This window comes from Quercus robur, chromosome 12, assembly GCF_932294415.1.
Source record: "Quercus robur chromosome 12, dhQueRobu3.1, whole genome shotgun sequence".
In the NCBI taxonomy this organism is placed as follows: domain Eukaryota; kingdom Viridiplantae; phylum Streptophyta; class Magnoliopsida; order Fagales; family Fagaceae; genus Quercus; species Quercus robur.
This window is the reverse complement of record NC_065545.1, coordinates 12,109,633-12,123,785: the sequence shown is the minus strand read 5'-3', so window position 1 is coordinate 12,123,785 and position 14,153 is coordinate 12,109,633. Positions and strand designations below refer to the sequence as shown.

At 35.8% G+C, this 14,153-nt stretch overlaps 1 protein-coding gene across 4 annotated transcripts; it reads right to left on the bottom strand.

Annotated features, from left to right (window-relative positions):
- Window positions 1-6,361: 6,361 nt before the first annotated feature.
- LOC126708680 (probable E3 ubiquitin-protein ligase RZFP34) lies at window positions 6,362-13,241 on the bottom strand. 4 transcript variants are annotated; one of them, XM_050408540.1, is made up of 12 exons: window positions 13,019-13,241; window positions 9,613-9,869; window positions 9,399-9,486; window positions 9,200-9,259; window positions 9,053-9,085; window positions 8,666-8,743; window positions 8,326-8,369; window positions 7,888-7,928; window positions 7,686-7,768; window positions 7,496-7,587; window positions 7,279-7,390; window positions 6,362-6,896 (listed from the first exon to the last, which is right to left on the bottom strand). In XM_050408540.1, the coding sequence occupies exons 2-12, from the start codon at window positions 9,810-9,812 to the stop codon at window positions 6,786-6,788; spliced, it is 942 nt and encodes a 313-aa protein (XP_050264497.1). In that variant the 5' UTR covers window positions 9,813-9,869; window positions 13,019-13,241; the 3' UTR covers window positions 6,362-6,785. The 4 variants fall into 4 exon arrangements, with proteins under 4 accessions (XP_050264497.1, XP_050264494.1, XP_050264493.1 ...); XM_050408537.1 differs by having other exon boundaries at window positions 9,933-13,206; XM_050408536.1 differs by having other exon boundaries at window positions 9,613-10,211; window positions 10,331-13,206.
- Window positions 13,242-14,153: the final 912 nt, after the last annotated feature.

Genomic DNA, 14,153 nt, shown 5'->3' with positions numbered 1-14,153 from the left:
AATGTCAGATTTGCTGTTATGAAACTTATTGGACAAGCTCAGATTTGGTGGACAGGAGTAGAGTATGATCACCGAGGCGCTAGGCAGCCTCAAATTGTTAAGTGGGATGACACAAAGCACACACTAGAACAAAAGTACTTGCCTTGCAATTATGAGGATGAACTCTTCAAACAAATAACTACTCTTAGACAAGGGAATATGTTAATAGTTGAATACATGAATAAATTTGAGGAGCTGAAAATTCGGTGTAGAGGAGTTGAAGATTCTACAACAGACTTTGGCTTGATTTAAGTTAGGGTTAAGGGCTGACATTCATAGCTAAATGATTACCCAGCGAACTTACACAGTTGATGAGGCATTCTAATTGGCCCTGAAGATTGAGAAGCACTTAAAGCAGCCCCTTACTAGAAGATTTCCTTCCCAAGCCGGGGAGACACCTTTAAGGAAAATTGACCTTAGGGCACCTACTATGTAGCCCAACTACAAAGTGAATGTTGCTATTGGTGATCAGAGGAAAGAAGGTAAGGATCACTGTTTTAAGCGTTGGGAAAAGGGACGCATGGCATGGCAATGCCCAAAGAAGAATTGGAAGATGGAGAGGGTAATGACTCGGGCAACGAAATTGGACCCTTAAATGTTGATGATTTTGAAGAAGTGGAAGAAGATACATTGCTTCTTTTGGTTGTTAGGCATATCCTTGCTGCACCCAAGCAAGAGTAGGATTGGAAGCGTACTTCAATATTTCAGACCACAGTAAGTTGTGGGATTGAAGCTCGGATGCTTATTATTAATGGTGGCAATGGCATGAATGTTGTTTCTAAGGCTACTATGGAGAGGTTGAAGCTACCAACGAAACCACATCCGAAATAATACAAGGTAGCATGGATAAATAGCACCACTATTCTGGTAACTGAACAATGCTTGGTTTCTATTTCGCGTGCACAATATAATGATTCTATTTGGTGTGATATTATTCCTATAACTGTAATGCATATTTTATTGGGTCGCCCTTGGCTTTATGATTGAGATGTGTACCATAGTGGAAAGAAAAATACGTATCAATTCATGTTCAACAATGAGATAATTGTGTTGAAGCCTATGATTGCAAAGCAAATGAAACAAAGAAGAGAGATCAAGACTAAGGATGTTGTTGAAACTCAGAAAATGCTTGGTATTATTGCTAAAGCTCAAAGCACACATCTATGTGTTCCAACCAAGAAGAATTTTGAAAGAGAAAGCAGGAAGAGTGGAGTTGTATTTGCTGTTATGGCCAAAGAAACGAGCAATCTAGCCCCCACAACACCTCAAGAAACACTTCTAGAAGTGTCTAAGTTGCTGTCAAAATTTTTAGATGTTGCTCCAAATGAATTGCCCAACGATTTGCCACCAATGCATAACATTCAACATGGCATTGACCTGGTACTTAGGTCACAACTGCCAATCTTCTTGCATATTGTATGAATCCATCGGAACACGAAGAGCTTAAAAGGCAAGTTAAGGAGTTGCTATCAAAGGGTTTTATTCATGAGAGCCTTAGCCCATGTGTTGTTCCAACCTTACTTACACCTAAGAAAGATGGTAGTTGGCACATGTGTGTTGATAGTCATGAAATTAACAAGATTACTATCAGATATTGATTTCCCATACCTTGACTTGATGAGATGTTAGATGTGATGGGAGGTTCTACTATTTTTTCAAAGATGGATCTTAAGAGTGGTTACCACTAAGTCATAATAAGGCCTGGAGATTAGTGGAAGACAACCTATAAAATAAAGGATGGTCTCTATAAATGGATGGTTATATGCCATTTAGCATTTCCAATGCACCAGTACCTTTACGAGGCTTATGACACAAGTGTTCTAACCCTTTATTGGCAAGTTTCTGGTTGTTTATTTTGGTGATATACTTGTATATAGCAAAACCAAAGAAGAGCACACCGCATATTTGCAACAAGTAATGAGGATTCTTACACAAGAAAAATTCTATCTTAACATAAAAAGTGTTCTTTCATGACATCTCATGTGGTATTTTTGGGCTTTGTTGTCTCATCTAAAGGTGTGGAATCTGATACTAAAAAGGTTAAAGCTATTTTGGAATGGCCTAAACCTGCTAATTTACTTGAAGCTCGTAGCTTCCATGGTTTGACGACTTTCTATAAAAGGTTTATTTGACATTTCAGCACAATTATGGCTCCTATAACAGATTGTTTAAAGAGGGGACAGTTTTCTGGGATAGGGGCAGCAAACAAAGCTTTTAAGGAAGTAAAGAAATTAATGACAGAAGCAACTGTTTTTCGCCTACTAGACTTCTCTCACGACTGATGCTTTAAATGTGGGGATTGGAGGTGTTCTAAGCCATGAGGGACATCTGGTTGCATACTTCAACAAGAAGTTAATGCTAAACTGAAATATTCAACATATGACAAGGAGTTCTATGCTGTCATGCAAGCTCTTCGTTATTGGCACAATTATCTCATTTACAAGGAATTTGTTTTATTTTCAAACCATGAATCTTTAAAATATATCAACTCTCAAAAGAAACTGAATTATCGACATGGAAAGTGGGATTCTTTTTTGTAAGAATATACTTTTGTTCTCAGGCACAAAGCTAGAGCCACAGATGTCTTGAGTCAAGTAGTTTATATACTTACTTCTTTGGCCGTACAGGTGACCGGCTTTGATCAAGGTGTTGCAAAGGTTGTGTCTCATTGTCGCATTTGTCAATTAGCCAAGGGGAGAAAGAAGAACACCAGTCTTTCCACACCATTACCGGTACCTCATATTCCTCGGGAGGATCTTAGCATGGATTTTGTCCTTAGACTTCCAAGAACTTTTAGGGGTCATGATGCTATATTTGTGGTGGTTGATAGGTTCTAAAAAACGGTGCATTCTATTCCTTGTTCAAAGACATCAGATGTTGTCCATATCGCTACACTTTTCCTAAAGGAAGTTATGTTTGCTTACATGGGTTGCCTAAAACTATTTTTTCTAATCGAGATGTCAAGTTTATGAGCTATTTTTGGAAGACTTTGTGGAGGATGCTAAATACAAGGCTTAAGTTTTCTTCTGCTTTCCATCCCTAAATTGATGGCCAAAGAGAAGTTATGAATCGAAGCTTGGTGGGGGGTCATGTTGCTAATTGGGACCAACTACTTCCTATTGCAGAATTTGCCTATAATAGTTCTATTAACAGATCTATTGGTCGTAGTCCTTTTGAGGTTGTTACTGGGCTGCAACCTAGAAAGCCCATTGATTTGATTAATTTACCTCCAAGTGCAAGATCAAGTGCTGAAGCTGAATCATTTGCTAGTCATATAAGGGAGATTCATGATGATGTGAAAAGAAAGATTGCACTTAGTAACGAGCGATACAAAGCTAACGCTGATGTTCGACGACACTTTGTTGATTTTGAAGAAGGAGATATGGTTATGGTTCGTATACGACCTGAGCAATTTCCTAAGGGTACTTACAAAAAGCTCCATTCCAACTATGTGGGCCTATACAAGATTGTGAAGAAAATAAGCTCTAATGCTTATGTCCTTGAATTGCCATCAAATATGGGTATTAGTAACGTGTTTAACGTTGAAGATTTGACAATGTACCCAGGACATTATGATCATGAAGATGAGGACCGGGCTATTGTTCGCTTGCCTCCAGCCCCTCACACAAAGGAAGACATAGACGATGTTCTTGATGATCAAATTGTGTTGACAAGAGGAGGTGGGTATCAAAAGTATTTGGTTAAATAAAGAATCGTCCTCTTTCTTTCAGAGTGTACTTCAATTACTGCTGAAGAATTTCAACATATCAACTCTGACCTTTATGAGAGCTATCATTCTTTTTTCTCGCCGATGTCAAGAATTTCCAAGTTAGGGAGAGATGATGGGGAACATAAGTGGCAGCTCACTTTGAAGACCTATAAGAGGCAAAAAGCTAGTTCTAATGCTCAAGCCTTAATTTGGGATGTTTCAGATGATGGGACATTCTCGTGGGACCTTAGTTTTATTTTATTGTTTAGTTGCTGTTGGATCAGTTTTAATTAAGTTCTATTAGAATAAGGGCAATTTGGTAATTTTTAGAAATCTGGAAAGGGCTATCTTTGGCCATACCAAAGGCCTATGAGTCTTATTTTATGTTTACGTATTATTAAGTCTTTTATTTAATTTTTATTATTAGTATTTCTATTCATTCTAAGAATAGACTATTTAGAGTCCAAGTCTTATTAGGAAAAGAATAACTATAACCTCTATATAAAGGCTCTTTTGTTTTTATGTTATTGGAGAATATTGTGATTGATTAATAAAATTCAGCAGCTCATTTTAAGTTTTGTTTGTGTGTTACAAACTTCTCTGAGGTATGATGCCAAGGAACTCTAGGTGTGATACTTTGGAAGACCTAGGTGTGACATATTTATGTTATTTTTGTTTATCCCCCGTTTCAGTCCTAAAACACCCATCATCATTCATTCTTTTCTAACCTAAACTCTTAAACATCAACTCTTATTCAAGAATTCATCAAGAAACCTAGTATAATGCTGAACTTTTTAACAATCCTGCATCAATACGGAGCAATGACATTCATGTATTTGTACTTTGTTAAGAAAGACATCGTTTTCATAATCCCTTCAATTCATTTTATTTTCTAGCCTTTAGGTTCCAAAGTTTGTATTGGTAGAAAATTATAGTCTATTAACTCATTAGCTATGGTAGATTATGGAGTGTGTCTATATGACTGACCACCAAACCATTACTAGGTTTCTCTTTGCCTCCAATAAGTGGAGTGTGTCTATATGACTGACCACCAAACCATTACTAGGTTTCTCTTTGCCTCCAATAAGAACTAATGCATTTTTACATAACCATACGAACCTAACAATGAAGGAGTTGCATTCGCATTGAGACCACTAATAAAGACTTTGATCCACAAATGAACAAAACCTTGGGGTCATGGGGTCTTTTCCTAGTCAAGGATTCTTTGTTAAGATATTGTGTTTTGCCAATAATGGATTGACCATTCACCAACAAGAAAACTAACACTCATAAGTGATGAAAAATATATTAGAGACAAGCAGTAGTTTCAGATTTCTAGGAGATGATTGTAAATTTGTAATAATCATTGGATATGCTCACATTGAGAGATAATAGTAGAGTAAATTTATGTGTGTATATATATATATATATATATATATATGGAATCTGCTCTAGAATAAATTTATGGATGAATAATCTTTACATAGAGGAGAAATGCTATTTAATTGTGGTGCATTTATATATTATCACATTAATGCAAATTTTTTGTGCTATTCATAATAATTTATAGATTTTTTTTTTAAGAGAATAATTTATAGATTTCTAATCTTTATATAGTGGAGAAATGCTACTTAATTATAGTGCATATGTATTATCACATCAATGCAAATTTTTTATGCACAACATAAATTAGTCAATAGTAATATCTAAAAACTGAAGCGTAAATTGATACCCTGCTCATGTCATTAGCATATAATTTTTTGTCCATTTCAGTCACTTTGGTTCATTCAATTCATAGACTTATGGCCTGTTTGGAAGTTTAAAAAAGGAGGGGGAGTAGAGTAGAGGGAGGGAGAGTAATTCAATTACCTTGTTTGGAAATTTTTTAAGGAAAAAGGAGGAGAAGTTTGAAAAGGTTTCAATCACCTCTAACCCCTCATTTTTAATTCCCCCAAATTGAAGAGATTTAGAGGGAGAGTAGAGTAGATAAATTATTGACTAGATAAAATTTTCAATTTACCATTTCTAAATTAATAATAGACCAATGTGACAAGTCCATTTTCAAATAGGGGTAAATTTGTCTATTTTAATAATTTCCTCTCCTCTCCATCCTAATTTTTAAAACATCCAAACAAGAAAAAATGCTAATTACTTCTTTCCCTCTTACTAATTTTAAAAACATCTAAACAAAGTAGAGGAGAACCATTCCCCTCTACTCTCCTCCCTCTCTAGACTTCCAAACAAGCCATTAAACTATAAAAAATGAATTTATTAGTTTTGTATGTATACAAGTTGTTATAACAATCTTCTTTTTTAGCCTTACCAAATGGTTTGTTTAATTGTTCTTAAGACTTCATGATGTCTATAAGATCCTAAATTCAAAATATCTTTTGCCCCCACCTTAAAGCCATCTCCCAAGAATTCCTTCCTATAATAACTTAGTGTATATGAAACAAAGATTGCATACACCCAAAAAATTAATAAGATACTCGAAGAGACTTAGATACCATTAGTTTGTATTTAAAAATAAATAAATCCCCATTTAGGTTATTCGTTATTTGTATTTACTTAACATCAATGTGCTCTGTTTAGGTTTATTAAAATGGTAATAGATAAGTAAAATTTTGATAATATTTGATAATTATTTAGGCGAGCAGTCTGCACCATACCAGTGCAGGGAAACAAGAAAGTAGATGGCAATAAAAGCATAGATGGCATTCTTTAAATACAAGAGAACAATATCGTTTGGGGGGGGGGGGGGGGGGGGGGGGGGGGGGGGGTTGTTGGGGTTGTTTACAAATGCATAGGATAACATGCATGTGGATCATGAGGGATCCTTCTGGTGGAGAAGCTGCAGGACAGGATCGATTGTGAGAGATTCCCAGCAAGGGAGGACCACAATTCCCTCTATCCATGAATATGACTCAGGTAATTGAAACAGTGAAGGGAAATCCCTGTAAGCATTCGATTTGAGTACACTTGCAGTTGTCATTGCCATTGCCAGTTTCATTGTAACGGTCTAGCCATAGCCACTTGCTCAGCCCCGTGTTTGGCGCGTGTTATAAGATTTGCAGTTCAAGCATTTCTGAGCCACAACATGGAACTGTACCTTCGATTTTTTACCACAGTCATTGCAAAGGATCCAAACCTGCAAAACAGTATTTCCATCAGATTCTCATAAATAGTAATTGCCATTGATAGTGTTCAGGTGTTCCTCTTCAACCAGAGGATTGAATGAAAAATGTGCGAAACTGTATGGCAGGTTTCCTGGCCCTTCCTAAACTAAGAACATGAGGTTGAACCAGGGTTTCCATAAAGATATTAAACTGCTAGAATGGCATAGAAAATTGTATAGAGCTCTGGTTTAAATGTGATTACTTCTGAACAATGCGAATGGTGAAAAAGAGAGAAAGATATCAAACCCCAATTAGTTGATAAACAAAGGACTCAAAAGTGATGTCGATTCATTGAGATTAATGCTTAGTTGAGTTGATTAAAATCAACATGAGAGAGGGAGAGACAGGACTGACCATTTTATTTTGGTAAGGTTCCGGCATAGGTGTAGATGCAATTTCCATGTCAATTTTCTCCCATACCTTGGACATATCACAAACAGACTTTGAGCAAAGAGGGCAAGCAAACCTGTTCAATGAAGAACACAATATGGAGATGATCAGTAAGATTTGTACAGAAAAAGGGTTATAGTTAAAAAAAGAAAAAGAAAAAAGAAAAAGTGCCAGCACTCACTGAAGATGATCCCGCATTTCCTTCAAGCAGTATTTGTGAATAGTGTGACCACATGGCAAAACAGTCACATCATTTCTTGACTCGAATAAATACTGCAGATCAACATATTATCACGCTTGCAATTCAGCTTTGATCATGCAGAATAAATATTACATCAACTAGAAAATGAGAGGAAGCTAGCGTGTATTACCTCAAAGCAAACAGGGCAGTCATGATGCATAGCTCCTTCTACACATGGGTGGCTGTTCTTCAACATAATTGAGTAGCAACAACCTTCATCATAATCAAATATATGATAAGCACAATTAGATAACATAACGCATGGAATAATAACACATAAGCTCCCAGCTAGGATTTTAGGTAATAAGAATAATAAGACAATAGTAGCTTACCACACTTGGAGCAGTGGAAGAAGTTCTCACGCCCTCCAATTCTGTCACAAAATATAAAAATATAGGTTATGACCAGAAAAGAAATTCAAGCATGATGAAATAGATGGCAAATATTAAAGGAGGATTACGTGCTGGCTGTTGGGGACTTTAGGGGGGCAGTATCTCCTAAAAGTTGTGGAGATGCAATGGTGATAAGCAATCCCTTGATTACAGGGTTAGCATTTCCACTTTCTGGGGCTCTTCGCACCCACATACATATTTGGGGAAGGGCTATGCCAACACACCATATCTTTATTTATTTATTTATTTTTTTTTCATCTTTTAGATTCTTGGTCTCTTTCTTTAACTCTACTGAATCTCTCACTATGATCAGCTGTAATTCTTTCTTCCCTAAATATGCTCTAAGGCCTAACCAGATTGAGACATGACCAAGCATACCTGCAAATTCCACAGCCATTGCAATGATACTGTTTCTTGGATGTCTGCAACATATGAAAAACAAGACAAGTAATTAGATCAATTCCTTAATACGAATTACTAATGTAAAAGATATCATGAGTGTTGACAACAGGGCTGAAATAAGACCAAGTAACAAGGACAAAATCCATGTCTACACAATTGTCATTAACTTTCATTAATGGGTACTTATGTTTCAGTACACCATCTGTGACACCAAGTTGATGCACAGAATCAGCACGGAATCGAAAACCATGCCTAGGTCCTTGTTTCTTTCTTTTTTTTTGGGAGAGGAGGTTGAAGGAAAAGATTGATTACATACATCATCATCAAACAACTTGCAAGTCTCGCAGAAGTATTTCCCCATACAGACACCACAATTAATACATACTTGCTGAACCTGTAGTAGCAGCAACCAACACAATGAGCAACTTGAGTTAGATAGAAGTAGTTACTTCTAAGAGATCAACCAAAAAAAAAATATCTTTAAAAGAAAATAAATCTTTTAAATTGAGTAGACTACTTTGTTTTTTGTCTTCAACTATGATCATCTCCTAGTTAAAAGTACAAACTATGGGTACACAAATTGACTAGCAAGCCACTTTTATGAATATTAAATTCATAGAGTTCTGTGATATTGCATTCCCTTTTTTATAAGTGGTTATGAAGGACTGATGGAAAACAATAATACAAAGTAATCTGTGCTCACCTCTTGTTCGGTGCCACATAGTGAACATATCACCTGAAAATATTTAACAAGGAATACTTTGTCAGTGTCAAAGAGGTACCAAAACCATAAAGAATGCATAGAAAAGCCACAGAAACAAAAGCTAGTAAACTTGTGAATGATTTCTACCTGTTTGACTTGATGGCGTGGAATGTCATGTCTATGCTTTTGATCAACATTAATGCTATTCTGTACAACAACAGAAAAGTTAAAATCCATTGATACTTAAAAAATCACAAAATATTCATAAAAAAAAAAAAAAAAAAACACAAAAAAAGAAAACACAAAAAAACACAAAAAATTATTTGAGGATGACCAATTAACTCACCTTTGCCTCATTATGACAATGACGACAATCAAATATCTCATTGCAACAAGGAGCTCTAATGCGGCACCTTCGCCGATAATGTGAACATCTGCAAATGTTGCCAAGTATTAAATATCAAGAAAATAGAAAAGAATAATTTAGATAAAAATAAATAAAAATAGAAAAGATAAGGAGATGCAAATCCAAACAAGCAGCTAAACGAGCAAGACTTTACCCATATTGCATAAGTCCTTTCTCAAATACTTCAGCAGTTCTTGTAGAATCTGATGATTCTTCTGCAATCGTGCAATCCTGATTTGACTGTTCAGAGTAGACAGCTTCCATTTCCTTCCCTTTGAAGGCTATATGTTGTATGTCTTGAAGCGCAAATTGTTGAGACTCAGAATGATTAATTGCCATAGCCAGTTCCCCCATTGGATACTTTGGATAGAATCATAAATTATCTAGAATCTTGCAATAAGCCTAAAGCACCTGCATAAAGGAAAAAGTTAGGAATCATTCTAAAACTTTGAAAGACAGTCTCAGTCACCCGACCATGCCAGGCAAACACCGCATGCTACTGTTGATTTCTTCTACACAGCTGCAGACCAATGGAAATCAGCAACAACATAATCCAAGTAAGGTTGAAGTGCTCCAATCAGCAATACTCCAAGACAAGGATTCATCAAAACAAGTAGATCTATAAGAGTCCCATATAACGGAACTCCAGAGCCTCCATCTGTGTATACTTTATAGAAACGAATAGCTTGGCATGATCACTTCTTGATTGGAACCAAATCCACTATACTGGATACGACCAATAGATGCCCCAACCTAAGGTAAAAGCAATACATCACACAATCAAATGCGCTCCAGAAAGCAAAAAAGAAATTGAAGGGTAAGTGAGATTGAAGAAAAGTGTCATTTTGAGTGTCCGACAAGGACAAGCCTACCTCAATTGGCATATCTGAACCAAGTCTCCATTGAGAACTGTACTTACCACAATCTTAAAACCTTATGTTAAAGGACTTGAGAGGCTTCTCCCTAGTCACAATTCAGTTCATCTGTGTCTTAAAAAATCCTCCCATTATCTAATTAATTGAGTCTTGAACCACAACAATTGTCATAGGTTTAAGGTCTGATTGCCAGAAGATATCAGTATCCTCCAAGACTGAGGCTCCTCAATCCTCATATCCAAGAAGATACAATCCTTACCCAGATTAGTGGAGCATCATCTCTCTCTACTGACATGGATTGTAAAATTGATAGGTTTCAATAACAGTTTAAGATTTAGAAAGGGGACAGAGAGGCCTAATGCTATTTTGGTAAGGGTGGAGCAATGAAACTAAGGACCACTAAAAGAGGTGATGCAGTTAATTGCCCATTTCCCAGGTATGTTTACACTTTATAGTGGCCCGCTCTAGAGTTTATGAAAGTGTGAAGGGTTCCTATTGAATAGCAGAGATAGTGGAACCTAACAAATGCTGTTTGTTTGTCCAGCATGATTTTTCTTTTTGGAGGGTACACAGAAGGAGAAGTTTTTTTTTTTTTTTTTTAATACAAGATAGGAATTCTACCTAGTAACCTAAGTGTATATTTGTGTAAAGCACTTCCCTAGAGACTTAAATCCCGGCCTTAGCCCCACACCCAAACACTTATACTTGGTAAGAGAAGAAGATGGAAAGACCGAGCACAGACCACGGGGCATAAAAGAAGTGGCTCTTTATTAGCCGGCTTTTATTTAGACAGTCAACACAAGATAGCATACTAGAAATAGAATAGTTGTTTATGCTATTCCTCTCAATTTACTTTTTCACTGCCATTAGCATGAACAGCTGTAGTAGCCGTTAGCCTCACTTACAATCCAAAATGCCTCAAACGTTCATAAAGAATTTGTAAATATCACAAGATATATTGAGCAAAGTTACAGAAACGCTGAGTTATTGAGTAGTGGTGTTTCTTTTTCCAGTACATAATTTTTTGTCCATAAAGACACTACCAAAACAAAAATGTATATTTTTTCCGGTACCTAATTTTGTGTCCATAAAGACACTACCAAAACAAAAAGCTTTTTCACCCCCAGCTTCCTAAGTCAGTAAGTTGCTTCAAGAATTCATTTTCGTTCAATTTATATTTGCAGTGACTCTTTATGTGTCCATAAAGCTACTTCCAAATAAAAAAAAGCCATTTTACCCCGACTTCCAAAGTTATTTTTTCCACTACTTGATGCCATGTTTGTTCTGATCATATTTGGAGTTTACTTCCTTCCCCCATTTCTTCCTCCTCCTCTTAATTAGAGATTCAAAATATTGAGACATATTAGCAAGAAAATGAAAAAAAACACATGCAATTAGGGTGTGTTTCTAAATTCCCTATGCCATTGCCATTATAAAGGTTCTCTCTTTGTTAATTAAATCAATCCTAATAATACCCCCATTGAATGATGAGTTGTTGTTTCCAAACACAATACTATCATGATGCAACGTAATTATTTCATAACACCTTCAAGGAAGACCATTTCAGCTGCGGTGTCGGTTTCTCCATTAATAAAGAATTCAATACACCGAAAACAGACATAATTTCGACTACCATATCTGCTTAATAATATTTAATTTAACGAAATCAAAGTCAAATGAAACGCTGGATGTTTTTCCTAGAAAGATTACTGGAGCAATATCAACCCTACTAAGGAACTGCTTTATTGACTTCCAACCAGAATGCACATAATCGAAGAAGTTCCTAATATGCTCGCAAAACTACAAATGATATTTGCCACATAAAATATCAACTGCAAACAACAGCGTATCACGCAATGACAAACCAAAAAAAAAAAAAAAAATCTACTGAAACAGGAAATCACCACACGCGTCAAACACATGATATAACTCGCGTTCCCGCGTAGATTTAAATATCATACAACATGTAAACATAAACTAGACATTCAAAAATGTAACAGTATATAATTAACACAGAAAATGCACCAAGACAATCATATCACCACACTAATTGAAATTAAACAACCATAATCTAGCAGAAAAATCTTTGAATGGAGCATAAATCAGCCGTAATCTAGCAGAAAAAACTTTGAATGGTAAATGACCGGAAAAATTAAGATACAGATTGAATGCGAAATTCTCACAGTTACTTCAACCAAAAATAACATCCACAGCAATCCACGCATTGCAATTCAATTTCATACACAATCATAGCTCAACCAAAATTCACTTTCACACACGCAGGCACAGAAGGAAACAATGACACTCTAAATTATCCAATTTCATCAATTTGACCCTAGTGTACTGTTTGGCCACTGAGAAACCTAGCGTTAAAGGGAAAAAGGAATCCAGAGCTTTGAAACCTTATATTCTCCGTGTAATCGTTCCAGAGAAAAAGAAACTTTAAATTTCGTTATCTAGGCAACTAGACCAGAAAATGTAAGATTTCAAATCAGTTTCTCTCTCCTCAGCTGAATTTTCTCAGAAACCAAACAAAATCTAACGAACACAAAAATAAAAATAAAAATCGATAATTTCATTACCTGAAAAAGAACTAATTTATAAAAAAAAATAGAGCCACTCAAAACACGATCAATTGAAAGAAAATAGTATAAAATTATACGAATTAACAACAGAATGACGAACTTTCAATCCGCGGAGAGAGACGTCTCGGTCGCCAATTCGAACACTTTGAGATTGATCCAACTCAGTTTTCGTAGCTCCGACTCGCCTTTGCGGTGACTCGCCGACGTTTTGAGTTTGCAAATTAGAGAGACAGAGAGAGAAACAGAGTTCGAAAAATAAGATAAGAGAGAGAAACAAACTTTGATAAAGAGAATTCGAAAGCGCGTTGTATTTATAGCTCTGAACAATTCTCTTCCTTCCAGAGCTTTCTAATAATTTTCGAAATTACTCTTATACCCTCGTCTAAAAATATCTTCTACTTTCAAATTGATAGTGTGTGTAACATTGCTACTCACAGCCGTCAGATCTAATTTTGTTTAATCAAACGGCTGAAATAGAGGATTGCTTGTTTTGTAGTTATTCTTTTTTGAATAGTCGGTCGTCTTGATCTGAAGTTGAGCCTACGCAGATGTGATTACCGCCTTTTTTAAAAAAAGCTTGAGTTTTTTTTTCTAAGTAGAAACGAATTCGAAGCTGACGCGTGTTACTAAATTCGGTTTACGTTACTGGAATTTGACACGTGTCAATAGGCCCGACAGTCGGTGGGCTGAAGTTACGGAAAATGACGTGGAAGGATTATCATGATATTAATGTAATACTCTCTTGGGTATGATCTGTCAATTTTCTATTCGTGCAACGAATTAATTATATACTGTATTTCAATTTGTACTTATCCACTAGACGTGATCACAATGATTACATTGATTTTTGGCCAAAGAAAAAAAGTCAAAAACTATATTATCTTCTTTGGTGCGGCTTGAGTTTAGTGGCTAGGGCCAGTGGACTATTAGGATATGTATGGACACGTGTTCAGTTTGGACACATATGTGTATTGCAACGTATTTATTGGCACTGATTATTGGACATAAGCTTCATTATTTTTATTTATTTATTTTTAATCTTTATTTAACTATAATAGAGTAACCGAATTTGTCCCATTTTTTATTTACCAAAGGTCCAAAGATAACCTCATATCATTTTTTTTTATTTTAATTATGATAAGAATTTTTATTTAATTTTTTTTATAATTAAAAATAATTGTATTAAGAAGAAATTGAGGAAACGAAGGTAGACCCATCCCCGTCATATAGGAAGA

Coding starts and splice junctions, on each gene's coding strand:
- LOC126708680 (XM_050408540.1), bottom strand. CDS start 9,812: ATGGGGGAACTGGCTATGGCAATTAATCATTCTGAGTCTCAACAATTT. Junction 9,487..9,612: donor AAAGGACTTATGCAATATGG/GTAAAGTCTTGC, acceptor CAACATTTGCAG/ATGTTCACATTATCGGCGAA. Junction 9,086..9,199: donor CACGCCATCAAGTCAAACAG/GTAGAAATCATT, acceptor AAATATTTTCAG/GTGATATGTTCACTATGTGG.